The sequence below is a fragment of the Bos mutus genome, chromosome 17, assembly GCF_027580195.1.
Source record: "Bos mutus isolate GX-2022 chromosome 17, NWIPB_WYAK_1.1, whole genome shotgun sequence".
NCBI classification, from domain to species: Eukaryota; Metazoa; Chordata; class Mammalia; order Artiodactyla; family Bovidae; genus Bos; species Bos mutus.
The window spans coordinates 7,096,980-7,124,361 of record NC_091633.1 but is presented as its reverse complement, the minus strand read 5'-3'; the positions used below and the strand labels follow the sequence as shown (position 1 = coordinate 7,124,361).

The window sequence follows — 27,382 nt, the reverse complement described above, 5'->3', positions numbered from 1 at the left end:
GCCCCGGCTCACCGCAACTGGAGAAAGTCCACCCAGCAGCAAAAGCCCAGCACTGCCAAAAATAAACCTGAAAAAGAAAGTGATACAAGTCAAGTTTTCAGAAATTATAATGTCTCATAAATAACATATTATTTGTTATTCTATCCCGTTTGCTTTTTAATTGCAGTAATTTTACATTTTTTTTCTCCTTGGAAACATTTAGGGTGCAAAGAATATTTCCAACCAAAATCTGTTTGAAAAATTAACGCATGTTTACTGATTCACCTTATTTAGATTCCCCCCCCAAATGAAAGCTTTCAAGAGATGGAAATTAATGTGTTTTTCATCGCATAAGAAAGAAAATAAGTGTTACAGTGCCCCCTCTCGTGCAAAATGAAAACTGAAATATTTAAATAATAAATACTCTAAAGTGGAATCATCTCTTCAAGAGATGGTGCGGTGCGTAGTTCACCTAATTCAGAGCAGTAAGTGGATTGCAAGGGTGGGCGCAGTTTTAATTAGTTTTTTTTTCTAAATCACACTGAGTTATGCATTCAACATCCTATTCTGTTTTATAGAACTCTTTTGTAATATCTTGCCTCAGCTTATGGTTTATATGCCTTATAAATAAACCTATGAAAGTGAAAAGTCAAAGTGTTAGTTGCCCAGGCGTATCTGATTCTTCACAACCCTGTGGACTGTAGCCCAGCAGACTCCTCTGTCCATGGAATTCTCCAGGCAAGAATGCTGCCATTCTCTTCCTCAGGAGATCTTCCCAACCCAGGGTTAGAACCAGGGTCTCCTGCACTGCAGGCAGATTCTTTACTGTCTGAGCCTCCAGGGAAGGCCCAAATAAATCCGTAGGACTGGTCGTTTAACAGGCATGTCTTTACCACCAGGAAACCCTATCGCGTATGTCCCTTCTTTAATTTTCAAGTAAGTGAATAAGGCCCCGGTTTCCTAGTTTGTACGTTTACTGGTCTCTTTTAATGCTCGGAGCATCTTTATTTTAAAAAATATTTTATTGAAGCATCGTTGATTTATAGTGTTGTGCTAATTTCTACTGTACAGCAAAGTGATTCAGTTTTACGTGTGTTTTTCCTGCTCTTTTCCATTATGGTTTGTCGTGGGATATTGGTTGTTCCTGTGCTGTGCAGCGGGACCTTGTTCACCCATTCTGTACGCAGGAGTTTGCAGCTGTTAATGCCAGGCTCCCAGTCCTCCCCTCTCCCCAGCCCCTCCGCCTTGGCAACGGCCGGTCTGTTCTCTAGGTCTGTGAGCTCGTGTCTGTGTCGTAGATAAGTTCATTTGTGCGTATTTCAGAGTCCGTGTATAAGTGATATCTAAGATTAACTTTAGCTTCAGCACTTTAAAAACACAATCAAGAGTGAGAATAGTATCTTTACAAGGAGACGTTTATTTTGTAAAGTTAGATTCATTGGTCACATATGCCTATCGGTTGCCCGCCGTGTCCTCCGTTGTCTCAGCCGCTGGTGTACGCATTATTTTAGTCGTTCCTTTCACCGTTCTGGTGATGCTTGTGGCGTTATGCCACGCACAGATGAAGAGACTGAGACGAGGTTTCCATGAATGACTTGCAGCCAATAGCCAAGTCACAGCGTGAGCCCGGGGTTTCTGACTCTTAGATCTGGAGCCGTTTGTAAGTTAGAACATGAGTGAGCAGTTCTCAGAACCCTGGAGGGTCTGGGAGCACAGGGTTGGTTTGTATCTCTTATCACCAAAGGAATGAATTTCTTAAAATTACTGGGTTCTGGGGCAGGGGAGTGTCTTCATTTTGTATTTTGGTTCAATGGCAGCTCTTTCCATTGTTTGAGGGACTCATCCATTTTTTCTAAAAAAAACTGTGTGAACGTTACTATTATCTCAAACACTGATGTGACAGATGTCATGTGTATGACTTTCATTTTCATAAAAACCTGTTGGCTGATTTTTTTTCCAAGTGATATTTTAAATTGTCATTTGGAATGTATTTGCTAAAGTTTATTCTGGTAGCATGACTTCATTGACGTGAGTATCAAGAGTTCAAGTAAACATCAGCCTTGCTCATTCAGGACCTAATACGTCTGACTGTCAACCTGATCATCAGGTTTCCTCTGGAAATGGTCTTTGTTTATGGCTTTTGTGTTCCTGCAGTTTTGAATGAGCAGTGGCAGAACATAATAGTTTGTTCAAATATTAGTCAGCAGTATTTGCTGTTACCCAAAACCATCTAGTAATATAATTTTCTTTGTTTCTACAGTCACAGCCCTTTCAGACAACATAAAACCAAAGATAAGCATGAGATAGACCGAATGACTCTCACCATGGTAAGAAAGTCAAAAACCGTTTTTATTCTCATTATAATTTTCCTATCTCATTCTATTACAACTAGTATAAGAAAATGCTTTCTTAAAATAATGGAAATAGATGCCAAGGCAGATAACAAGATTTGCTAACAGACAATAAGAGAAAGATACGGAAAAATCAAGACCAAAACTAAAGAAAAAAAAGTCAAAATGACTGGGATGCAGAAGAGCGAGGAGACCCAATTCTTCTGGCTCCAGCCTGCCGATGGACCCTGGAAGTGATGAGCGGCCACCCTGGGTTTCTTTATAGAGTCAGTGTTAGCTTGTGAGGTATCTGTAGTTTTCTTTAACACTATCCTTATGGAAGAAATGGCCTTCAAATCTGGTCGAGGGTGACGGCACTGTTGCCACAGATGCGTTTTTGAAGGCGTGTCCCCCTTCTTCCACCCCCAGAACGTGGAACTTCCAGACGTCTTCTCCCCTGAGCTCAAGTCCCTTCTGGAAGGCCTGCTTCAGCGAGACGTCAGTAAGCGCCTCGGCTGCCATGGAGGCAGGTAGGCCGACGCTTCTGCGTTTCAGCATCTCCCCCCAGAAAGCAGTACGGTTCCTTTCAGTGTATCCAGAATCTGCCATTCCAGTTTGGGGTGGGTGGGGGAGCATCAGTAGGAGCCGTGTGTCTTCGCGGGTCTGTGTTCCTCGGAGTCTGCAGCTCCTTCTGTTCCGTGTGAACTGAGCTTCAGCAGCAGTGCTCTTTGGAAAAAATGTTTTCTTCAGTTTATGAAGGGGTTTAGCATGGACCATTCTATTAGATGTTTAGTTTGCTTTGAAATTAGTACTTGTTGCTTTGATCTCTGTTATCTGATCTATCAGGACTTGTAGACCTTTGCTGTAAACCTCTTTAACGCGTAGATCGCTCTAACTCAATTCTTAGTTAAATTTGTTCTCACGATTACAGATACACAGAGATAGTCTGCAAAAACCGTAGGTAATCTTAGGCTGGGGTGAGTAGCCCCTGTAAATGATCAGATGGGATCATCTTCCTAGGCTCAGCGTGCAGTGTTTCTAAGCATCGCAGTGTTTCCTGGGTGCTTGGAAAGAAGCATATTTTACCTGCTGTCTTAAAGAACTGGAAATAGTTGTTGCTGTGTGTCCTTAACAGGAGATGACATTTGCGAACCATTTCTTAGTTTTCCGAATGCAGACTTACTGCCTCTGTGATTCTGTCTCTCCTGCAGCGCACAGGAGCTAAAAACGCACGACTTCTTCAGAGGCATCGACTGGCAGCACGTCTACCTGCAGAAGGTACTCTCTGGGACCCCGCCCCGGTACCACCCCCGACGCTCCCTCCAGCTGCATCGTTGTCTGCAGCTCTGCATTCCGGCTCTGTCCCCAGAGTTCCCCAGCTCTTCATCCGCAGCCCAGCTTCTTGCTCCTCTATCCAAGCACTGCCTCCTAGCTCATTCCCTTTGGGACCACTTCTTCCTCTTTGTTTATATGTAAAAAATATGCAGGAAACGTCATATACTTACAGACACTTTCAAGCCCAGCCCCACATAATTTAAGAATTACCATGACTGGGTAGCAGCATGAGCCCCTTGGCCTATTGTAAGATATTTTTTAATGTTCTCTCTGATACAGGAAAACACCCCAAATTAAAGTTGTTTTTCTTTTTCTCAACGTTGATGATCAGCTTTGGGCTCATCTGTGTACAGACTCACTTGAGGACTGATGCTCTGTTAGTCCCGCCTGTTTAGACGTAGAGTCCGGGCTCTGGTTTGGCCAGCATCAGCCTCGGGGCACTTGTGGGTGTGGGATACCCTCTCCTGCCCTGTTGCAGGCGTTCAGCCTCTAGCAACTGGATTGTGGAGGGTGCATCTCCTTGGGGGGCCATTGTGGACCGTGTACTGTGACTGTGTGAGCTTGAATGAGTGCTACCCACACTGGCACCTTGACGCCTTTCACGGCGAACTCTTTATAGGATAGCAGGTTGGGCCCAGGGCCCGGTCGCCTGGTAACCGAACCCTTCTTCTCTGGCTCTTCCAGTACCCTCCACCCTTGATCCCTCCCCGAGGGGAAGTCAATGCAGCCGACGCCTTTGATATCGGCTCATTTGATGAAGAGGATACCAAAGGCATCAAGGTACACTTGTGAGCCTTGCTTTGGGGAGGGGGATTTTCTTTTCCTTTCTTTGGAAATCAGACTTCATAACTGTCTTAGTACTGCCGTGTTTGTGTTGGACTATAACTTACAAATGAATATCCACATGTTTGATGAATGTAGAAGAGATCAAGACCTGAATTAGAGACTACAAAAGCTTTTTTTAAAAATTAGTTTATTTAGTCAGATCTTAGTTGCAGCATACAGGCTTCTCTCTAGTTAGCAGTGTGCGGGCTCAGTAGCACCATGGCGTGTGGGATTTCAGTTCCCAGACCAGGGATGGAACCTGCATCCTCTGCATTGGAAGGTGAATTTTTAACCACTGGACCATCATGGACGTCCTGTAGGAGAGCTTTGTTTGACCACCCATTTCATGTTTGATAAACTGAAAAATAGTCACATTGTTATTGATTTGGATAGATTGGTGGTTGATAGAAAACTCAGATATATTATGAAGCGGGAAAAACAACCATGTGATGGCAAACATTACCTGGCCTCAGGCCAGAGAGCCAGCCGTCTTAATTCTCCCAAATTTCCCAGTCTCTCTGTGTTAGGATGAAAAGGGCAAACAGCATGATTCATTTCACACTTGTCAGTCCAAAGTGAAATAATCAGTGTTTTTTGTACATATAGCATCCTCTGCATTTTTCAAACTCTGGTTCCTATCATTGTTTTCCAAGTAGACAAGGGCATATTTAGAGATGGTGAGTCACGAGACACAGTCGCCCTCTTTCGGCTGCTGAGTCAAAGTGTGCCACTGCGTGTCAAGTTCTCACTGCTCCCACTTTCTCAGCTTCCCCCAGAGCCTCCCCCCGCCACCACCCCAACCCTCTGACAGCCGCCCCCCGCCCCACCACCATGTCCTTAGCGGCCTGCGTTCCTGGCCTTGTGTCAGCTCCCTGGTCTTTCCGACCAGGCAGCCAGCTGTAAACGTGATTGGTGTGCTCGCGGGGTCAGTTTCTCAGGATGGAGGGTGGCGGAGGAGCTCAGGAGCAGCACAGCGCAGAGGGCCACGGCCGCTTCCCTGGTTGGAGCCTTGGCTCCCCTGGGGATGACAGCTGACCACTGCCCAGAGGCTCAGCATCTCCTGTGGCCTGTACGACAGGACTTGTCGGGTTTAACTAGCACCCTGCAGTTTTGGAAGCAGCCCCTTTACAGAGTTATCTCAAAGGATCACTGCTGTCACAGAAGAGTTTTGTCATCAGACATGCCTCTCTCCAGCAAAGGACACTAAAAAGAAAGTGAATATCCCATGGGAGCCCATGAAATTTTTAATATTCAGAGGGGATTTTCATGCTTTTGGTTTTCTCAGCTGTAGTCTGACCTTTAGAGTCAGACACCCTGGGCTCAGATCCACACTTATTAGTAGAGTGAGCCGGGGCTGTTGCGGGAACCTCGGGAGTGCTGGTTTTCTCCCCCATGAAGCGAGCGGTTTCATTGCCAGGCCTCCTCTGGAGTTGGTCACCTGTGCCCGCCTCCCGGCAGGTGCGCTAACACCTCCTGTTGTGCTGGTTTCGCTTCTTCCTGAGCCAGAGCTGAGAAGGCTGTGTCTCTTAAAAAGCAGCCAAAATAGCGCATCGTCTTTAAGGAAAAACAGCTCACTTTTGGGCTTTGTTTGGTGCGTTTTTCACATAGCTGAGTCATAAAGACCAAGGCTCTCTGGCCTTACAGGAGCTGGAACCCTTTATACATAAAGCAGAGGCATCCATTTCGGAGCAGCTGCTTGGGAAAGGAGGGTATTTTCACTTTTGGCAGACTCCAGAATCTGTCCCAGTGTTGTCACGGGGTGCTTGCCTAGCCTTGGTGCTCTGACACTCCCCTACACACACACACACACACACACACACACACATGTGTGTTCACACTCAGGACACCCAAAAGGTCAGCACCCGGCTTGGTTTGGGCATCTGAAGAAAGCAGAAAGGGAAAACGGGTACACATTTTGCCCTCAGAATCTTCACTTTGGGGTAACAGGTCAATAAGGGCAGTTGGGGAGCATCCCCGTTGGGACCTGGATGCAGGTTCTCCCAGCGGTTCAGGGATACGCCAAAGGCCTGTGGGCCAGAGCCTCACCCTCAGTCTTTTTCCATTTTCCTTCTAAGTGACTTGCCTATAGTAATCTCTCTCCTGTACTCACCTCTCAAGCAAGGGAATGAGCGAGTCAAGCTTCTAGAAAGAGCTGTGCTTTTGAGAGACAGGCCTATTATTTTCTATCAATAGGGTCGCTTGTCTTTCTGCCACAAAACTGTAACTCAGATCTGAAGAAGTATTTTCTCAGCTTGCTTTCAGAGCACAGCCTCATTTAGGAGGAAGAATGAAGAATTCTGAGTAATAGTTTGGCAGAGAGATGCTGTCATTAAGTGTAATTTTTATTATAGTGCCTCTAAAAGGCCAAGTTGCCTAAACTCTCCACGTGTCTTGAGATTAATCCTGCTGTTCAACGTGGATTCGTTGGAAGGTTCGTGGGCTGAACAGTAAATTCAGCCTGGTTGACCTTTTTGTATTTCTCACTTTCCAGATTAATGGAGGGTGGGTACAGAGCAGAGAGCCCTCCTGGGTTCTCCCTTGTTGATGTCTCTAAAACCATACAGTTCTGTTTTCCTGTCTTTACAAATAAAAAGTGTGTGCGTGCTCAGTCCCTTAGTCATGTCCAACTCCTTGTGACCCCATGGACTGTAGCCCACCAGGCTCCTCTGTCCTTGGGATTTCCCAGGCAAGAATACTAGAGTGGTTGCCATTTCCTTCTCCAAGGGATCTTCCCGACCCGGGGATCAGACTCGCATCTCTTGCATCTCCTGCATTGGCTGATGGATTCTTTAGCTTTATCGCCACCTGGGAAATCCCATGAATAGAATAGCCTCACTATAATTGAAATTTTCTTTTATTGCCAGATTCTTGTAGTACTTTATAGAAAACCCTGTACGTGTTAATTTTTCATTGGCAAAAACGAAGTAAGGATGCTGCAGAAGACTGGCCTGAACCTGACTGACACGGGGCTGGGAGTGGAGTGTCCGTATCACGTATCGCTGTGGTGGGCCCCAGTGGTTGGATTGTCCTTGTTTTATTTTCCTTTTCTTTAGAAAAACTTTATTGAAGTATAGTTGATGTACAATATTATATAGCTTAGAGTTGTACACGGTAGTGATTCGCAGTTTTGAAAGGTTCTACTCCATTTGCGGTCCTTATGAAACACTGGCTGTGTTTTCCGTGTTGTATAGTATATGCCTGACTGCTTGACGGTCATCAGCAGAGGTTTATGACAGCTGAGAAGTCGTCTCCTAATGGTTATAGCCTGTCGCCTCATTATCTTCTCACACGCAGTTACCGTGCTTTGGAATCTGTTGCCTTTGTAAGCATGTCAAATCATACATGTCTTGATTTCTTAAAATAACAAGCTTCTTGATTGCGACCAAGAACTCTACAAGAACTTCCCTCTGGTGATCTCTGAGCGCTGGCAGCAGGAAGTGGCGGAAACAGTTTATGAAGCAGTAAATGCAGACACGGATAAAATCGAGGCCAGGAAGAGAGCTAAAAATAAGCAGCTTGGCCACGAAGAAGGTAAAATAGCCAGTGTGTCTGAAGATATTTCTAACGCAATGAATTTTCAAGATCTCTCGTAAAGCAGAAAACAGTATCTGGGTCATAAAGTCCTTTCCAGCCGTGGGAGAGGGAGGGGAATGCCATCAGTTGTTTGAATTTTACCTGGCCGAGGAGTGTTCAGCATGAAATGATATTGCAGAGTCGTTTGTCTTTATCTATTTTATTTATTTTTAAATTTTTATTGAAATATGGTTGATGTGCAATGTTGTGTTAGCTTCAGGTACACAGCACAGTGATTCAGTTACACATGCATATGTAAGTATATATATTCTTGATATTTCAGAGTCTTTAGTCCACGCACATGTAATATGTATAGAGGTTGTCAGCAGTATTCTGTCAATACTCTTGCCTTCTTATCTTGGAGTGTTTTAGGGCCAATTTGGAAGCTTTTCTTCCTTTAAAGGGTAAGCATGATGGTGTCGAGAACACGGCCAGCTTCATGGGCGTCTGGCCTGCCTGTGTGGTATCATTAGGACCCCCCTCCCGCCCCCAAGTTAATGCTCTGCTGGCACCATCTTGAGGTTCTTAATAATTTTTTAACAAGGAACCTGCATTTTCATTTTCTGCTGGGCCCCAAAAAGGGTGGTGCGGAACTCAGTATTACATGTTTCTTGTCAAGAGACACGAGTATACACATTACAAACGGCATTAAAGAGTGAGCAAACCACAGTTTTATTGGCCATATCTGAGTGACCTGCTAGGGTTTCCAAAGGACAGTACATCACATCCAGTATTAAATACATTGGTCATTTTTGATTCACCAAATATTGGCAGTCTTGATTTTTCTAAGACTTAATGGATTTTGGATTTAAACTTGTTGTGGTTAGTGATTAAGATATCTTTGGTTTTACTTCTAAGCAAAGACCTTCCTGAGGTTAACATATAGTAAGAATGATCAGAAACCATTTCAAATTATGCTTGCTTTGGTTGGGGCATCTTGATGCAGGGTTCCTGGGTCTTGTCGGTGGTTCCTAGAAGGATTTATCACCTACTTAGAAAAGTGTCCTCCATCCCAGGTGAATGACTCCTTAGCTGAAAGTCACCTGAGTTGCACCAAAGGAGCATGACAGCCCTTTAACCTTGCTCACCTCCACTCTGCAGGGAAAGGGGCTTTATTTCTAAGCTGTTCTTTAGAGAAGTGGGTCCATTGAGATCACTCTAGACCACGTTTTCCAGAATGGATTTTACACAGGAAATTACAGCCTCAGTAGTTCCTCAAGGGAGACCCATGATGTCACTAGAATCTTGACAGATTGGACCCAGAAAACAAAAATACACATCTTAATGACATTGTTGAAGTGCAGTCTTTTAACTAGAGCTGCAATTGGAACACGGAGAAGGCAATTGCACCCCACTCCAGTACTCTTGCTTGGAAAATTCCATGGACGGAGGAGCCTGGTGGGCTGCAGTCCATGGGGTCGCTAAGAGTCGGACACGACTGAGCGACTTCACTTTCACTTTTCACTTTCATGCATTGGAGAAGGAAATGGCAACCCACTCCAGTGTTCTTGCCTGGAGAATCCCAGGGACGGAGGAGCCTGGTGGGCTGCCGTCTATGGGGTCTCGCGGAGTCGGACATGACTGAAGTCACTTAGCAGCAGCAGCAATTAGAACATCTAGCAGAACAATGAATTTATCTTCAAATATATGAAGTAATTTTGATATAACCAGGTCTTGGTTGACTATCTCAGAGGTCACCCTTACACAAAAATATAGTCTAGGCTTAGATCTCTGAAGTAAAAATAGAAGACTTACACTTTAAGTATACTTGAGAAGTTCAGACACCTTTTCCGTTAAACTGGCGACTCCATGAACCACACCTCATCACCGTGAACCCTCCTCTGGCCATGCCCTCTTCCATTCATCCCCTTCCTGCTTTTGTCCACGTGACACAGCGTGGGTTTTGCTTATTTATCACATGAATCTCCAACTAAGAGTGTAAGCTCCCTGAAGGCGAGGACTTTTGTCTCTTTTATTCACCACTGTGCCTAGCACCTATTCATCCGTTGCCTTCATAGCTGAATGACTGAGTGAGTGATGAATGAATGAATGAATGAATGATTTTAGCTTGATCACCAAAGCCTCTAAGGAAGGCAAAGCAAGCTACTTAAAATTGACCTTTTTTTCGAGACAATACTTTGCTGTAAAAATATAATCAGAACTTGGCATGAGCCCGAATTAGCTTGGTCTCTCTACATAACCATATATTTGAAGGGTAATTACAACCTTAAGTGAAAGAAAGAATAGTTTTGATCCTTGTGTTGCTTTGGTTTCTTTGGACAAAGAAGCCTCTCTGCTGTTCTTTTTAATAGACCGTTAAAGGGAGAACCCCAGTGTCATGTAAAGGTAAAGGTGCTTTAGGCACAGTATAATCAGCGTCTGTTCCCCAGTTGTCACCCTGCTTAATCAAAAAACTAGTTAGCAGACAAGCTTTTACCCTCTCAGAGCGATAGAGGAGCATCTTGAATTTATCAGAATATGGAGAAACAGCCACCTAACATGTGAGTAGAGAGCTGAAGAAGCTTGTTCTTTCGTGTGCTTGAAAGCGAAAGTAATGATTTCTATAGAGTGTTCTCTTTATAGCAACTTGTTCTTTTTCCAGAAAGCGTGTCCTTCTTTTTTTCTGAGAAGCCTACGGGCATTCTGTTTGCGACCCCGCTGAACGCTCCGCTGTGTTCTGTGCCCCAGATTACGCCCTGGGAAGAGACTGCATCGTGCACGGGTACATGCTGAAGCTGGGGAACCCTTTCCTGACCCAGTGGCAGCGCCGCTATTTTTACCTCTTTCCGAACAGACTTGAGTGGAGAGGAGAAGGCGAGTCGCGAGTAAGTCTGTAGCATTGGCCCGGGCGCCGGTTTCCATGGTGATTTTGTATCGCTGGCATGTTTTGTAAAATCTCTGCCTGTGCTCTGTGTATCTCTTCTAACCTGTATACGTGAGATTTCTCACGTTCAGACTCTCGGACTCCTCTGAATCAAGGAAGGATTTGGCACCCCTTGAAAATAGAATGTGCCATCCAGGGAAATCAGAGCAGGCAGGTTTGCGGAAGGCTGGGTAGCGATTGGGTGGATCCCAAAAGGGGACAAAAACTGGGACTTTGGAGCCAGAGGTGTTCAGACACACCACTCACGTCTCTGGGACTCAGAAGCACATTGTGTGGCCTGAGCCTCAGTTTCCTCATCTGTGGAAGGGGAGACGTGGAAATGGTAACAATATAAAGCAAACCATACTCCAATAAAAATTAATAGTAAAAAGAAAAGGAATAGTACCAACTACCACAGTTTTTGCATATTTCTCTTGGGCCAGGTACTGTCCACACACACACACATTCAATTTGCTCAGCACCCTTAGAGGTCCAACCCTTACAAAAAGAGAACCAGGGCTTAGAGAGGGAAGGTCTGGCCCCAGGGACAGGTTTGGGGGAGGAGTGATTCTGACCAAGCTCTGCCTGTCTCCATGATGAGGCCTTCCCGAGTCGGGGTCAGGTGAAACAAGGTCATTGGTGTAGCCCAAGAAGCTTTGGCACTGAGGTCAGAGCACCTGACCCTCCTGCTTTGCCGCACCTGTCTGGAAGACTAGAAGTGGGCTTCATCCAATTAGACAGGAAGACAGGTACGGCAGCCCTGTGAGGTCCTTTCAAGGGCTGATGTTTGTGAACGAGAAGAAAGAAATTTCTGATCCCTGCCATCACTGGTAGGAGGCTGTTCAGCATTTATTAAACACCTGCTGTGTGAAGAGCCATGGGCTCATGTCCGTGGAAGGAAGGGTTTCTGCTCTTGGAGAGGGAAGGTTGGTCATCGTAAGCAGGACAGCAGTCCCAACTGTGAAAAATGTAGTGGGTGTATCAGAGTATGGCTTCCCCTTGCCTGGAGCATGGAGCCCACCAGCGGTGAGCCCACACCTGGTGTATTCGGCTTCAGAATGAGTTTTGCAAATCCCAGTTGGTGAAGATGCCATTTGATTGTGAGTGACTGCTGCCTGAGTATGACCACATTCTCTACAAATGAGCAGAATCTTCTCACTACTACTAGTCCCATAGAAGTCATCTTCTAAAAATCAATGCAGCCAGGATCTGGGTTGAGATTAAGGAAACTCTTTGGGAGGATCCTCAGTTATAACTCAGGTACTAGTTGTGTAATATAAAATATACATATAAAATATGTGTATATAATTATATTTTATATAATATTACATGTGTATTTTTTACATTGCAGAATGTAATTCTATAATGCACTTTAGTATTAATCCATACATATGTCATTATATAATGTTTATTTGCAGTTAGTGAGTGGCCTTAGTAAGTCACTGTTGTACACATTGAAAGGAGATTATCTCATTTTTCAGAATATACAAAAACTAAAAAAAAAAATCTTATTTTGTTTACCATTGGCTGACAAGGTGACAAATTACCTTGGTTTTAAAAGAATGTTTAGTGTCGATTCATGAAGCTATGTCATGTGCTTGGGTAGATTCGTAAGTTTAACTCAGGAGAAAAGAAATGTGAGCTTATGATGGTGTTGTTTTTCATTTAGGATTCCTGGAGTATTTACCCCAAAAAACATAAAATGGTAAGGTGCTCAGAGTCACTGTGGCACTCACCAGAAGCAATGATGCCATGGACCCAGAGGGACCATCTTTTCTGCACATCACCTGTGTTTATAGCATCATTTCGATATGATCAGAACAGCCGTTGCTTACAAGCTAACATGCCCAAACGTTTCCTGAGCTGCGGATTCAAAGCCAGTGCCACCCCTCTGGCTCCTGCATATCATGTGTATTGCATCATTGTTCCCTCACAGCAGGATTGATTGTGTCCAGGGCAGTGTGTGATACCGGAGAGGCACGTGCGATCCACACTCATCCCCACATCAGTACTGTGCTTAGGGAACAGCTTTGCTTTCTGCCTCATAGAGGTATTTCTCTCTTCGCAGCTTTCTTTGAGATATTTTGAATTTTTGTGCGTTTCCCTTGTGGTTGTTTCTCCCCCACTTCTAGAATATCATCAAAGAAAGAAAAATGGCTGGTTTTTTTTTTCCTTTACTTTATCTGAGCTGGTAGTTTTCAGTATGATTTATTAACTTAAAAATTCACACAATAATAAGTGAAGTGACTCATCATCTCTTATTTTTACCAACAGCAAAGTTTACTGACAATGGAACAGATTGTGTCCGTGGAAGAAACTCAGATTAAAGACAAAAAGTGCATTTTGTTGAGAATAAAAGGAGGGAAGCAGTTCGTTTTGCAGTGTGAGGTGAGTCTTCATTTGCATTTTCCACAGGGGTAAAAGTTACAACAATTATGTAAACGTTCAGCAAAGATGCCTGCCTGCCTATCTAACATTTTCTCAGTCCATGCTTCATCACTCACAAACTTAGCAAGAAAGTCAGAAGATACAAGTTTTTGGCAAATTAACAATTATTTTAAAAGAAGTGTTCTTAGAAGATGACAGGAGGAAGGATAGGAAATAACGTGGTTACCCTCTCTCTGGAAACCATCCAGTAATTAATAGGGGCCTCAAATTGCATTTGTTCCACAGTTTCCCAGATCTGCTCTGCTCTTTCAGAATGTTTAAATTGAGGTTTGTGTTTAAGTAAACATGCTGCTGCTGCTGTCGCTTCAGTCCTGTCCGACTCTGTGCGACCCCTTAGACGGCAGCCCACCAGGCTCCCCCGTCCCTGGGATTCTCCAGGCAAGAACACTGGAGTGGGTTGCCATTTCCTTCTCCAGTACATGAAAGTGAAAAGTGAAAGTGAAGTCGCTTAGTCGTGTCCGACTCCTAGCAACCCCATGGACTGCAGCCTACCAGGCTCCTCCATCCATGGAATTTTCCAGGCAAGAGTACTAGCGTGGGGTGCCATTGCCTTCTCTGTAAGTAAACATAAGATCCCCAAATAACTGTCAACAGGGAAATGCCATTTTTCTTTCCCTGAAGTTCTATCATAGCCCAGACTTAATTCCTGAACACGTACCTACTGAGGTATTGAGGGAGGGTGTGGAGGTGTGAAAAAAGAGCATATTTGAAGAAAGAGAGCAGTAGCAGATACAAAAATGTGTTTATTTCATGACTTCAACACTTTTCTGCTGGGGTGGGGGTGTGGGGTGTGTGTGTGTAGAGGGAGAGAGCATGTCTAAAGAGCTAAACCAGTAGCTGATAGAAAAACATATGCTTAATTACTTCCTGGCATCACTACACACGTGAAGGTGCTTCTTAAATTTGGGAAAACCCCTCCCTGGGGACTTCCTGGTGGTGCAGTGGTTACGACTCCGCGCTTCCACTGCAGGGGCGCGGGTTCAGTCCCTGGCTGGGGAACTGAGATCCCATGTGCTATGCAGCTCGGCCAGAAAAAGCCAATTCCTCATTTTATCTTCTAGACTTAAGTTGTGGTAAGACATCAGAGATCACAGGTGATTGCTCTACAAAGTCAAGGCAGCAAGTCTCCTAGTGGGGCTGTATGAGGCTCCTCTGAAGGGCGGCGTCCCTCCTCTGAGCAAGGGGCCCCTGGGGGAGTCTCTGTGTGACTCCCTCCTTCCTCACTGGCCTGGGGGAGGGACATGGAGTGTGCTTTCCCTATGGGGTTCCGAGGCCATCTGGACTGGCCAGAGGCTTCCACTTGGTCAGCAGAGCCGCGACACTGTCCCAACTCCTCCCCTCCGTGTGTTTGCCCTCAGAGTGACCCAGAGTTTGTGCAGTGGAAGAAAGAGCTGACGGAGACATTCATGGAGGCCCAGCGGCTGCTACGGCGAGCCCCCAAGTTCCTCAACAAATCCCGCTCAGCCGTCGTGGAACTCTCAAAGCCTCCCCTCTGCCATAGGAACAGCAACGGCCTCTGAACCCCTGACCGATGGGAAGGGTCCTGAGAGAAAGCACCTCCTCCGGGCAGTCCACGTGGGCTGCTCAGTCCTCAGAGTGCAGCCTTGGGGAAAAGTGTGAGGGTGAGAGACGGAGTCGCTCCCCTCTGGGGTGCTCTGTGGCTGGGGTGGGGCCAGGACTCCGAGATACTTCTACTAGGAGTGGTGACCACCGTCAGGCTCGGGGCGCCTCCTCCCTCCTAAGGGCCTTCTGCCACCATCGCATCTCTCTGTCCTCGAAACTACTGAAGAAATGAAATTCTCCTGCTTTGCCATATGTTTCTTTTGGTTATGGGTGAACCTAGAACTTGAAATGCTTCCTACTGATCACGGCACTTTTTACATCCGCTGTCAAGCGTATCTCAGACTTGCTAAGATGGGGTCGAGCAGTCTGCTGTTCAGATTGCCCTGCACTGCCACGTTCTGTCCATCAACAGCTGCTCCTGGGTTTGACTGTCTTTGCTCCGTGCTACTAGGGGGATGGCAGGCCACCCCGGGGGTGTCTCTCATTCTCCAGGGCTTGAAAGCTGCAGAAGTTTTCTTAGAGGGTTGCACCTGGGCCCTCCCCATGGGTGCTGCACCCACGGGTACCAGCCTGCCTGTGACAGGGAGCTTAGGCAGCTGGGGATTGAGGACCCTGCTCCCGACCCCACCCCTACCCCCTGAGGGTGTGGGAGCACTCAACTCTGGAGGCATCAGATCATAGATCTTCAGAAGGTTTGCAGTGGCTCTACGAGAGAGGCAGTGGCGGTTTACATCTCAAGGCAATAGCTATTTTCAAAACCCTCCAAGTCCACAGCACTTTCCTGTGTCTGGGTGCCCAGGACCGCCTTAGGGGGGCGCCTGTCTTGGGTTTGGACAGAAGCGGTCATGTGACCCAGCACCTCTGGTTCCCTCTGCCTGACCTCAGGAAGCATCTTGGTAATGAATGGGTCAAGGAAAGAAACTGTGTTTGACATTTCAGTATAATTTAAAATGAATTTTATTGAGAAAGGAATGCCGAAGATGAATGTGCCAGATGGGGTTAACTGTGTATGTTGAACTTGTGCTGTCATTCAACTGTCATTAGTGATCCCGGGCCCGGACGGGCCGCCCTGTGACAGCAGTGGCTGGGGCCCAGTGGCCGTCCTCTCCCCGGGGTTGGTGTCAGCCCTCAAATAAGTGCTGGGTTCTAAAACCCAGTGTGTTTCCCAGTGATGTCCTCCGTGTCATCAGACTAAAAATAATAACAGTAATTTTCAAAGTCAACATATTTGTCCTATTCTTAGTGCACTTTTATTGTCTGTTTCCAAGTCAACTACTCACAATATAAATAACTTGACATCGTAATTATCTGTATCCTGTCCTCGATATTTTTAGTGGTTCCAAATCTCTGTGTTTACATTCGTGTGCCGTGCTCACTGGGAAAGTCAGTCCTTCTTAACGAAACGACGTCTTGAGAGTTTGGGAAGATAATTACTGAAAGAGCCTTTTGTTTCATAGGAATTACCTTGGAAAAGAGACTGCGAGGTTTGCTATTTATCTCACTTGCTAGTTGGAGTGTAATATACATGTTCTGCTCTCTGCTGTTTGCAGTGTAGAAGTTGGGGCCTACTATTTACATGGATTCTCCTGATTTAAAAGGGAAGAAGAGTATTCAAATTCTATTTAAAAAAAAAAAGTTGAAATAACAAAAAAACGGAGATGGAAAAGCACTTCATGACGAGTGAACATCTTCCCATAGCGATTGTCTGTCACCATCACCACTGCTGTTAGTGGCTCTGTTGCAAGCGCACGTGTGCTCAGCGCTTACAGTTCAGAGATGAGTAAATGACGGTTTAGAAATTGCTGAGCCTCGCGCCTCTGCCGGACAGAGTAGAGATGCAGCCTCTCGTGGAGAAGGTACACGGATTCCTCAGGGGTCTGGGCTTAGCGTCCCAACATTGCGTACCCAGGACACCAGCTATGCCAGTTTGCATCTCTGAAAATATCATTTAAGCTCTGGACCAGAACATAAGGTCATCTTCTCTTTGGAAAAGAAAAATGAATTGGAAACATTCCGAAAGCCCTGTTGCCTCAGATTTATTCCAAGTAAACTTTCACACTTCCTCAACTCGAGATGGATGGATAAGAACAGGGCTGAGAAGTGTCATGTGGACGTCATCTATTAAAAGTACTCTGTGAGGTTAGGATGAGTGGCTTTTTTAGGGCGGGTCCTGGGTTGTGTTGGGGTCTAGTTTGACACCCCTGGAGAGGCCAGTCTTCCTCCTGAACTCATTCGTGCAGCCATTCTGATGGGGTACGTGTCTCTACTGCCAGATGGAAGACTTTTCCGGGACCCTTCTGTGCCAGCACTTGGTACCCACATGGCCAAAGAAGTCGGTTGTTTTTGGAAGACTTGGTATACGTGGCTGCTTTAGGTCTTCAGGTGTGGCTGTAATTACGTTTGGACTGTTCAAAAGGATAGAATTGAGCACAAGTACTATCATTATTTTAGATATGGTTGGGATGTTTTAACGTTGTTGGAGAAAGTTGTCGAAGCTGATATTTTTATAAAATTATGTTAACAATGTCTCTATTTCATAAATCAAAGAGATCATTAAAGCAAAACCTAAAAATTGATTATGCTGCTATGCGACATCTATGAAGTGAATTAAAAGCTTTGGAGAATCCGAGGTTATTTATTTCTTTTTTTGGCCTGTTAACATTCTCCTTGGTGCATTTATCCCCTTATGTCATTGGGGCTCATGGTTTTTTCCTTCTCTGTCATGTTTAAGTATGATTTTTCAGCAAAACTGCTAGGAACCAGCTGTTGTTTCACTGCTAAGGAGACCGTTTCACTACTTGTGCCTCTAACTGGTCAATTCACAGACACGACAACTTCAAGTTCTGTATGTAAAAAGAAGAAAGACAGCATTCTGCTCAAGAAAGACAGCAACAAAGCTGGAGAAGTAAATAGGGCAACAGCCACAATGTTTCGCCTTGATTTGCAGTTTGAAATACTGGGTACAGACACTGGCAACAATTGTTTGAAGACCCTCACTGGTCATTTTTTAAAAATGTCATTGACCAATTGACAATGTGGTTTAACTCTGAAGATCAAAGTGTGTTCCCCAGCCCCGCCTGAGGATTTTTTTTTTTTTTTGGAATTTATAGTTTAGTCAATCCAATACAACGTTTGATTTTTTCTGTGGAATTGGCTTTTCTAACGTTTCAAAATTTTAACCCATCAAGAAGAAAAGAAAATTCTCAAAGTTGGACTTTTTTTGCTTGATGTAAATCTGTTAAAAAAATTTTTGCAATGTGTTAGTGTAAGATAAAACTTTTCTTGCGTGATTTAATTAGTTGTGATTTTTCTCACTTACATTCAGGGAAGTGTGTGTGTCATTCAGAGATACTTGAGGAGTGAACGCCTCGCCTGCCAGGGGATGGGTGTGTTCTTTGTACCCAGAGAGGAGTCAGCTTTCATTCAAATTTGTGACAGATGCTGAGAAATCCTGGTAGAAGTGGGGCGAAGAGAAAAGGGAGTGTATTTGCTGGTAAAAACCCATCTCTTTACACCATCAAGGACCAGGGAAGTTACAGTTAAACTTGGGGCTTCAGGGTTGACCTCCTCTTAGAAGAGGAGTTGAATAGTAACTCTTGTAAGACTCAGTCTCTTTGACTGTGGAGCTTCTGGACTTACAAGATGCTGTTTGCTTTCCACCAGGACTTGAGGTTGCCCCTGTTTGTCATCCAGCATCCCGGGAAAGTCATGTGGAGCCCAGAGCTGCTGCCTGGCTGGCTGTGTGTGTCTGGCAGCCAAGCAGGGGGCCAGAGTGGAGGTGTGGGTGGCTGTCAGTGCCCTGCCCTGCAGGTCAGGTGGGGATGTGGCCGCCCAAGCTCTGAAGTTACTGTAATTCCCCGCCGATAACAAGACGAGGCTTGCCGCCTGAGCCAGGCAGAGTGAGCTCTAACAGTTTTTAACTTTTCAAAACATTTTTTTTTCCCCTAAAGTTCTAATATGATTTTTCCTCCTGCATCGGGTTGACTTGAGAAGCTTTAAAGAATTAATCATTTAAATTCATGTTAATAAGAATTTTTGTATCCAGGCCACATTTTAAAAAATTTACTGTAGAATGAATGAATTGAACTCTAAAATGATACTTCTTGGTTTCCTCGAATCATAATGGCCTTTAGATTTCCTTCATCCTCAAAGACTTAAGAGAGCCATTCTCTGACAAGAGAGTGACAGAGATGCCCAACTCTGGCAATGGGGACACAAGTGACCGGCCACTTCACTGACATGGCTGGGTTAGCACTTACTGATAAATGTAGCACCCTGAATTTTAAATTGCCTTTATTAAAACACGCACACACACGTTACAGAAAATGGATTAACAGTATATGCATTCATCAAAACCATATATAGGAAAAATTTAATTCTTCATTTTAGACTTAAATAACTCAAGTTCTTACGTAAACTCTCTTATACCTAAAAAATCTCAAAGTCATCTCTGAAAAACTGATAACTATGCTTCCACTTTAGTTTTTTTCCTAACATAAAATGTGTCTCATGTGCGGGTAGGGAAGGGAGAAATATTTCTAATCATGTATTCATATTTCAAAGGACTTGAAATTCAACTTCTTGTTTCTCAGTTGATATATTCCATGATGTACATTTTATATATGGTTTATAAGCTAAGCACTGGCCTTTTTTTTTTTTAAGTTTTATTGTTTGTATTTTTCTATGTTTTAACTAATAGATGTGGCTTTTTCTGGGTAACATTAAGATGCCAAACTACATATATATATATATAAAAACAAGAGTTCTATTTTAGCACAAAAGCATTTTATATTATTTATTGAACCCTTTCTTTGTTCTCATCAAAAACATTGCTTACTGCTTCTGCTCCTTTTTATTTGTATAGTTTGTTATTTAAGAAAACACACTCCTTTCTGTTTCATTTTGTTTTGTTCTGTTCACAAAATAAAATGGAAACAAAGCCTATAGCAGTGTGGGGTGGACATCCCTTCTCACGGCCGCAGACTTTTTTCAACAACAGCTAACCCTCAGACCTGTGCCGAGAGGCACGTGCCCTTCTTGGGTAACATCTGACCGTGCACTTGCCGTGAAGTACTGCTGTCATCTACCTCTTCTGAAGGCCCTGAGCTTGTGGACAGGTTCCCCGAACGCGCCACTCTAGACCAGCTCCACCATAGAAGAGCTTCAGGAAAGCATGTCGGAGTCCTCTCCTCATGATGTCGATTTCGCAGCAGCATGTAGGGGCCCCAGCAAGCAGGGCAGGTAGGTACTCGTATGGCCAGCCTTCAGGAGCCGAAGTCCACCTGCAGAACATCACTTCTGACTCTTCCTGTGCCAAATCACCCAACCAGTCTTGCCGTCGCCTCAAGATTTGACCATAGCACCTGATTCATCAGCTACCTAAATGGAAGCCTCTTCCTCCACGTTCTTTAGAAAATGGCCGACTGGGTTTAAAAGCAGCACTTCTGGGAGCAGCTCCTTCGAACGTGACTCTTCCCACCTCACCAATTCAAAATGATTTGGGAAATGGGCTTGTCCACCGTTAAAACTTTGCAAGAGGTCTTATTCTTGAGCAGACCTTTGAGGGGTCCATGTGAAATAGAATGAAGATGGGTCCCTGTGAGGGGTGAGCGGGCCCGTCCTCACACGCTGACGTTTTTCTCTCCTTGTGTCCCCTGCTGCATAACCATCCATGCGGTCACATATTTGTTCTGTTTGTGGCCAAAGGGTAACACCTTTGAAGAAATAAATCGTTTTTTCTTGTGCATTGCTATACCAAAAGAGGTCAGTGAATTCGATTTTATAAATCTAAAGATTGTACCTGTTATCTGGTTTTCTTTCTCTTCCCATCGCTCGCGCCAGCAGAGGTCACAGCCTCCTCTGAGTGTGTGTTTACCAGCCTGAAATCATTTCCCATGTGAGATGCTGGGCCAGTTCCAAGGTCACCTGCCCCACGCGTGGCACGTCACTGTTGGGTAGTATCGCCATTTTTCATGGTTATTTGGGGGGGCAGGCGGGCTGGTTTTCTTTGTTGATAAATTACTTATATAAACCTCAATAAAAAGGATCTGTATACAAAGAGACTTAACTTTGGTGTGCTGTTTTTCCACCCAGGTAAAACCTACATTTCTTCATCAAGCTATCTGGTTATCAGGAGGTGACTTCGTTTGTAAAAAATCCTGATTTGGGGGGAAATTCACACAGAGGCAGATTTTATTGTAGGAAAGGAACTGCCAACAAGCTTTTTCTGCCAATTTCAAGGATTGCTGGAGCACAGCCAAGTTCAGTGTCAGGGTTTGGGAGACTAACCTGCTTGTGGAAGGCATGGAAAGGTGCCAGGAAAGAGTCTGCGAGAGCCGGGAGGTCCGTCTCGTCTCCAGTTTTTTTAGGAGATCAGCCAGGCCTCCTGCGTGTACTCTCAGGGTGACCCTGGCGTCCCTCCCAGACTTTAAGGCCTCTCCTTCATCCCTGCTCCCACAACGACCTGAGGAGAGACCCCCGTGGCGTGTGTCACTTTAAGCCAGAAATTTAAGGAGGTCGTGGCCCCAGAGCCACAGGCATGCCTGGGCATGACAGCCTGCTTGTTGGTCCACAGGTTGAGGGTAAGGTAGGTACCTCTCTCCTTGAGCTGGAAACACCTGTCCCTAACTGGTTCAGGAAAGATGGCCATCATGGTTGGCCCATGGAGTGTATTTGTATTTGCCAACTTGAAAACCTCTCCCAAAACAGTCGACAGGAGCCCCAGCTGTGGAACACGTGGTCATCATCATGGGCAAAGGGCACCCTGGTGGTGGAGCCCTTGGTCTGACGCAGTAGGTAACCAAGGCCCACTCCTGAGAGCTGCAGAGATCCCGTCACCCCTTGGCACCCAGGAGCAGCGGGAGCAGCCTGGGAGCCTACTCCCAGCAAGGTCACTGGGCATTGTCTTTGGTCCTCTGTTCTCTCATCCCTAAATTAAGAGAGTTGAATCAGATGACTTTGAAGGGCCATTCTAGCCAAAAATATCCTCCCAAATTTCCATTCAAGGGTAAATGTGAGGGACTTCGGCTATACCTTTAGAGCGAAAAGGAAATCTCTTCTCCCGCCAGTCCCAGGGCGGCTCCCACATAGCCTGAGTATCTCCTGTATGTCATCTTCCCCCTCAGACCATGCCTTCTGAACCCAGAGCTCCTGCCGGTTTACCTGGGCAGGAACCAGGTGTTGAACTAAAGGAGAGGCTTTCTTTTCCTGGCCGCTTTCTAACCATCCAGGTACCAGAGGTTGAAAAAAGGTTTTCAGTCCGAGTTGTTCAGGCTGGTTATCTCCAAGGATGCGACAGACCAGGTAACCCCTGAGGCTTCACTCTGTGCTCGTGTACGCAGCTTTGGACACGCACGAAACAAAGCCCACGAGGGGAAGTGTACTTAGTGGCTCACATTAACTCGTCCCTAACAGGTTAAATGGGAGATAGAGGCAGATGGCCACAGCAAGGAGACATTTTGCCTGATTTACAGATACCCCAAATGACTAGATTCTACATTTTTCTTCTTAAAGGATAACATTGGAAAGTGGATAAAATGCCCAGTTCATAGAGTTGATTTGATAGCTGGTAAAGGGCTTCCTGGAGAAGAGAATGGCAACCCACTCCAGTACTTTGTGTGGAGAACTCCATGGACAGAGGAGCCTGGCGGGCCACAGTCCATGGAGTCGCAGAGTCGGACACGACTTAGCCACTGAACAACCCCGCTTGCCAGGTGGTGCTAGTGGTCAGCAACCAGTGCAGGAGACCCGGGCTCCATCCTTTGGTCAGGAAGATCCCTTGGAGGAGGAAATGGCAACTAGCTCCAGTATTCTTGCCTGGAAAAACTCCGTGAACAGAGGAGTCTGGCGGGCTACAGTCCAGGAGGTTGCAGAGAGTCAGACGCGATGCGACTGAGCAAAACGTGTCTACCTGACCGTCAGTCATAGTTTCCTGCGTTGGGAATTTCCAAAGTTTTCTGCCTTTTACGTGTGTATTAGTGAAAGAGGATGCCTCTGGGCCACTAGCCTGATCCTATTTTAAACCTGTCTTGCACCTCCTTGTTTCTGTGTGACAGATAAGGATGGTTTCGCTTCTCTGCCTTGAAATGCCCTCCTGACCAAGGAAGAATGGAAAAAGGAAGGAACAGATTTACGAATATTCCATTGGTTTGCGTAAAGTTTGGTCCCTCTAACAAATGTAAAATAAGATCATACTGACTGCACTTTTAGAGGCTTAGCTACTGGAGCTGAACACATAATTGTTGTCCTTTCTAGATGCCATTGAAAAAAGCCCACCTCTTGTAACATTAAGCGGAGTGTAACCTATAAAAATTTGGAATCACCGTCTTGTACACTTGAAACTAAGATAATATTGTAAATCAACAATACTTTAGTAAAGAACAAGCACACCCCTTTAGTCAGGCTCAATGATTAAGTCTGTCCGGGTTACATGTAATACATATCTGATACAGTCACGTTAAAACAAAAACAAATGGTTGAAATGACCATTCATTCCAATGACCATGGGCTTCAGAGTCAGGAAGTCCGGGATTTGCATCCTGACAACCCCCTGCTAGCTGTGTGGACCAGCACGACATACATCACCTGTGAAAGTCCCTACTTTTCTCCTTCCAAGTGAGAGAGGCCGGGACCTGGGGTCCTGTACCCAAGCCTTTGTGCCAGCGTTGGACTAACTTCTTTTAGAGCAAGGGAATCCGAGAGACAGTGAGGGACTGACATCAACTGCATGCATGCACAGTTGGGGTAATTCCTAGGAACAAGATACAAAAGGCCACAAGCAAACTGGCATTGTGGAGGTGCGGGGAGCAAAAGCCGGTACTGCGCACGATCCATGCACCCGGCCTCACCACGGGGTGGGCAGACCACCTAAGCCACCCCTCCTGCCTGGCCCAGGCATCCACCCCCACCCTCCCCTCGTGTACGGAACCAGCCCACCTTCCTCAGGGAGCAAGCGAGGGCACCTGTTTCTTGTTCTTGCTCCCTCCTCTGCAGCACGAGCCCCAGGAAAGCCTTGCCTGAATTCCTATCCGGCTTCTTACCAATTCCTGTTGATTAGAGCCCAAGGACAAGAGTCAGTAACACAGGCAGTAGGCAGGGCTGGCTTTAGAGCCTCTCGTTTGCTGCAGCATTTTAAGACCGTGCCTTCTGGGGGTGGGGGGCCAGAAAGAACTTGGAGGGTTCAAATCCTGGCTCTCTGCTTTTTAAGGTTGTCGTTCAGTCACTAAGTCATGTTCAACTCTCAGCGCCCCAACGGACTGCAGCACGCCAGGCCCCTCTGTCCTTCATGGTCTCCCAGAGTTTGCTCAGATGCACGTCCATTGAGTTGGTGGGCTGCGTAAGGTAAGTTGGTTCATTTTTCCAAGCCAAAGTTTCTCCATGGGTAAGACGGGCCTGGGGAAAACCCTACCTCCCAGGTTGTTGGGACTAGGAAATGAGTTCATAGAAGACCTCCGGTTTGTGTGTGATGGCAGCCGCCTCCTTCTTACTTGTGTTTCCACGCATTGATTGTTTACCAAGAGACACCAGCGCTTGGTTAAGTGATGTCCTTCCAGAGACCAGCTGGGACATGGAGCCGGGCTCTCCTCCTCGCCCAGTTGCTCTGGCCTCTGGTTATCTGCGTGGAGCGGAGACGGTAGTGTGACTGAGTGGCCCGCCCTGGACAGGGGTGGCGTTGCCGGGGGGAGAATGTGCTTGTGTCGGGAGCTGTCCCCTCCCCCGCTCCATGCCACCAAATATGTCCATACGCTCCAACTGACTAGTCAGCGGCCACCCCGGGCTGCCGTCCCCTGTCCAGACCTGGAGCTCAGCAGCTAATTTTAGAAATGACTTGTCCACTCAGCTGCTGCTATCACACTGGTGCAGGGGGAGGGTGCGGGAGGAGCAGTCAGGGGAGGGGATGTGAACGACAGTGTGAGGAGGGGAGCTGCGGACATTTCTCCTCCGTCCCTGCTCGCCCAGCTTGGTGGGATCTCTGCGCTGCAACCCGGGGAGGCCCTTCGGACGGGAGTGGATCCTGTGCCCTTGGCCCCGGGTGGAGAAGGTACCGTCGGGCTGGGTTTTACGACAGGCACCCGGTGAGCGGACGGGCATAATTGTCCGGAATGTGCCTTGGGGGCTGCGGTGGCCGCTGGTCTCGTCTATTTCAGGCCTTTCAGCCTGCGAGGCCTGTTCCCCTTTGCTGGTTGGGTGTTTCATGGGAGAATTTTACAACCACACGCTGGTGTGAGGGAACACTGCTAAAAGATCACCCTGCTCAGGCCCCAGCTGTTGGCTGATTCTTAAATATCTATATACATTTAGAGTCATGGGATAACCACTTTGGAATCTCGGCTGGCAGACAGCAAGGTTCGTATTTTCCCAAAGCTACTAGTGATTTCTGCTTAACTGACTGTCGGTTGATGCTCAGGGAGCCCAACTCTTCCCCTTTCGTGTTTCCAATACTGTTGAGTATCAGCCGTGATGGTAATTGTTTTTTTTTTATTCCATTTATTCCAAATAAGCATGGCAAGGGAGGAGGGAGGGGATGGTGGGTGACGGTTTGAATTTCATGTGGCGCTGACTTGATCCCCTGTCGGAGAGGAGGTGTTTTCTCTGGCTCACCCGTTAGGGGCGTATCTTTGAATGGAGACCTGCACTGGCCTCAATGGGTGGCGGGGGGCAATGGAGACGCTGGGGAGGGGACACGGAGCTCCCTCCCTGGAGTCAGGCCTCAGGGTCAGGGCCTTGGAGCAGCTTTTCCATAGAGGTGGCCGGGAGGGGAAAGCCCCAGTCAGTTCCAAGCCGCCCAGCCTGGCCTCGACCCTGGGCTTCCGTCCCACAGGACTTGGAAAACTGGGCTGCGGCATTCACTCCTTGACCAGCCAAGCAGATGCCTGGCCTGATCAGTGCCCCAGCTCAAGAGGGGCTGGGGGTCCCACGGGGGCTTCCTGTGTCCAACAGGACCCTGGTTCCCTCAGGGTTGGCTTTGCTACTAAATTTAGGCTCTCCTGGATCTAGGTTGATAGGTCTGGGTGGGCTGTGGATAAGATCTAGAATTTAATGGCCCAAGACGGGAGGGATTGGCGGGGGAGGGTCTCCGGGTCACCTCACTTTGGAGGGGCTGCGTGTCACCCATGAGACATCCGGTGGCACCTGGGCCAGGTCACCTTGAATAGCCCAGTGTGGGCTCTGCTGACACTGTGACCTCGATCAGTCCCTCCCGGGATCTGAGCTTTAGTTCCGCCTTCTAAACCCCAGGAGCCTTGGCGAGATCATCCCGGAGGTGGCAACCAGGATTCAGTGTCTGTGGCAGCATTTCTCCCAAGGTTGGGTCTTCGGTCACCTCTACCGGCCTACCCTGGGGTGGGGGGAAGGCTTTTAAAACGTACATTCCCATCTCAGAACTACTCAACAGTCCTGGGGGGAAGGGACCTGCAGGTCCTCAGAGTTTAAACAGATTGAGGGGTCTGTGTACTCAGTTGTGTCTGACTCCTTGCAACCCCTTGGACTGTGGCTCGCCAGGTGCCTCTGTCCTCTGGGATTTTTCAGGCAAGAACACTGGTGCCCACCAAAGCTGGAGAAACACTTCTCCTCTGTGGGAGCCGATACAACCCCAGGGGGTACCCACTTTGTCAAGACTCAGGGTATCACATACTTGCAAAACATACTTGCACCCGTCCGCTATCAGGGTCTGATGAGTGCAAATTTTCATAAGGTCCATGGTCAGCCAGGGACAAGATCAGGCACTTCTGGGGGCTTTCTGAGCTGAGACCAGGAGGCCCAAATGCCGGAGAGAGCCTCCCGCCACTGCCAAAAAAAACAGGAACTCAGGCTGGGTGTCCACAAGGGCTCCAGGAGACAGCCCTTCAGCGGCTCCTGGTTTACCTCGGAGATAAAAACCACTGTCCAAATGGTCCAGTTTAAACAGGTAGTTAGTCACAGTGGTAGGTGACATATCGTTAATTTTTTAAAATTAATATATTTTAGAGAAATTTTAGATTCACAGCAAAATTGAGGGGAAGGTACAGAAATTTCCCTTATACCCACTGCTTCCTACATTCATAGCCTCCCTTATAATACCACCCCCCAAGGGTGGGATATCTGTTAATAGCTGATGAACCTATACTGACACATCATTGTCACCCCAAGTCCACATTCCATACAAGGGTTCACTCTCGGTGGTGTATATTCTATGGGTTTGGAAAATGCATCATGATATGTGCCCATCATTATTGTATCATATAAAATAGTTTCACCACTCTGAAAATCCGCTGTGCCCTGCATATTCATCCTTCCCTCTCCTCAGCTCCTGGCAGTCACTGATCCTTTTACTGTCTCCATAGTTTTGCCTTTTCCAGAATGTTACATAGTTGGAGTCTATAGGATGTAGTCTTTACAGATTGGGTACTTTTCATTTAGCAATATGCATTTAAGTTCCCTCCATGTCTTTTCATGGTACCCTAATTTTTAAGCTATGTGAAACTGAATT

At 46.4% G+C, this 27,382-nt stretch overlaps 2 protein-coding genes across 5 annotated transcripts in view; both read left to right on the top strand.

Moving 5' to 3' along the window:
• GRK3 (G protein-coupled receptor kinase 3) overlaps nt 1–20,978 on the top strand; it is a 121,213-nt gene extending 100,235 nt beyond the window's left edge. For all 4 annotated transcript variants that reach the window (XM_070385944.1, XM_070385943.1, XM_070385946.1 and 1 more), the window contains 8 exons: nt 2,240–2,306; nt 2,739–2,839; nt 3,521–3,587; nt 4,329–4,424; nt 7,838–8,000; nt 10,731–10,867; nt 13,180–13,293; nt 14,712–20,978. In XM_070385944.1, coding sequence (XP_070242045.1) covers nt 2,240–2,306; nt 2,739–2,839; nt 3,521–3,587; nt 4,329–4,424; nt 7,838–8,000; nt 10,731–10,867; nt 13,180–13,293; nt 14,712–14,873 — 907 coding nt within the window. In that variant the 3' untranslated portion in view covers nt 14,874–20,978. The remainder of the gene's footprint in view (nt 1–2,239; nt 2,307–2,738; nt 2,840–3,520; nt 3,588–4,328; nt 4,425–7,837; nt 8,001–10,730; nt 10,868–13,179; nt 13,294–14,711) is intronic.
• Nucleotides 20,979–24,783: 3,805 nt separating this feature from the next.
• The window catches only part of MYO18B (myosin XVIIIB), a 233,065-nt gene continuing 230,466 nt past the window's right edge, over nt 24,784–27,382 (top strand). Inside the window, exon 1 of the mRNA XM_070385941.1 lies at nt 24,784–24,955. The gene's annotated coding sequence lies outside the window, so the exon portion shown is untranslated. The remainder of the gene's footprint in view (nt 24,956–27,382) is intronic.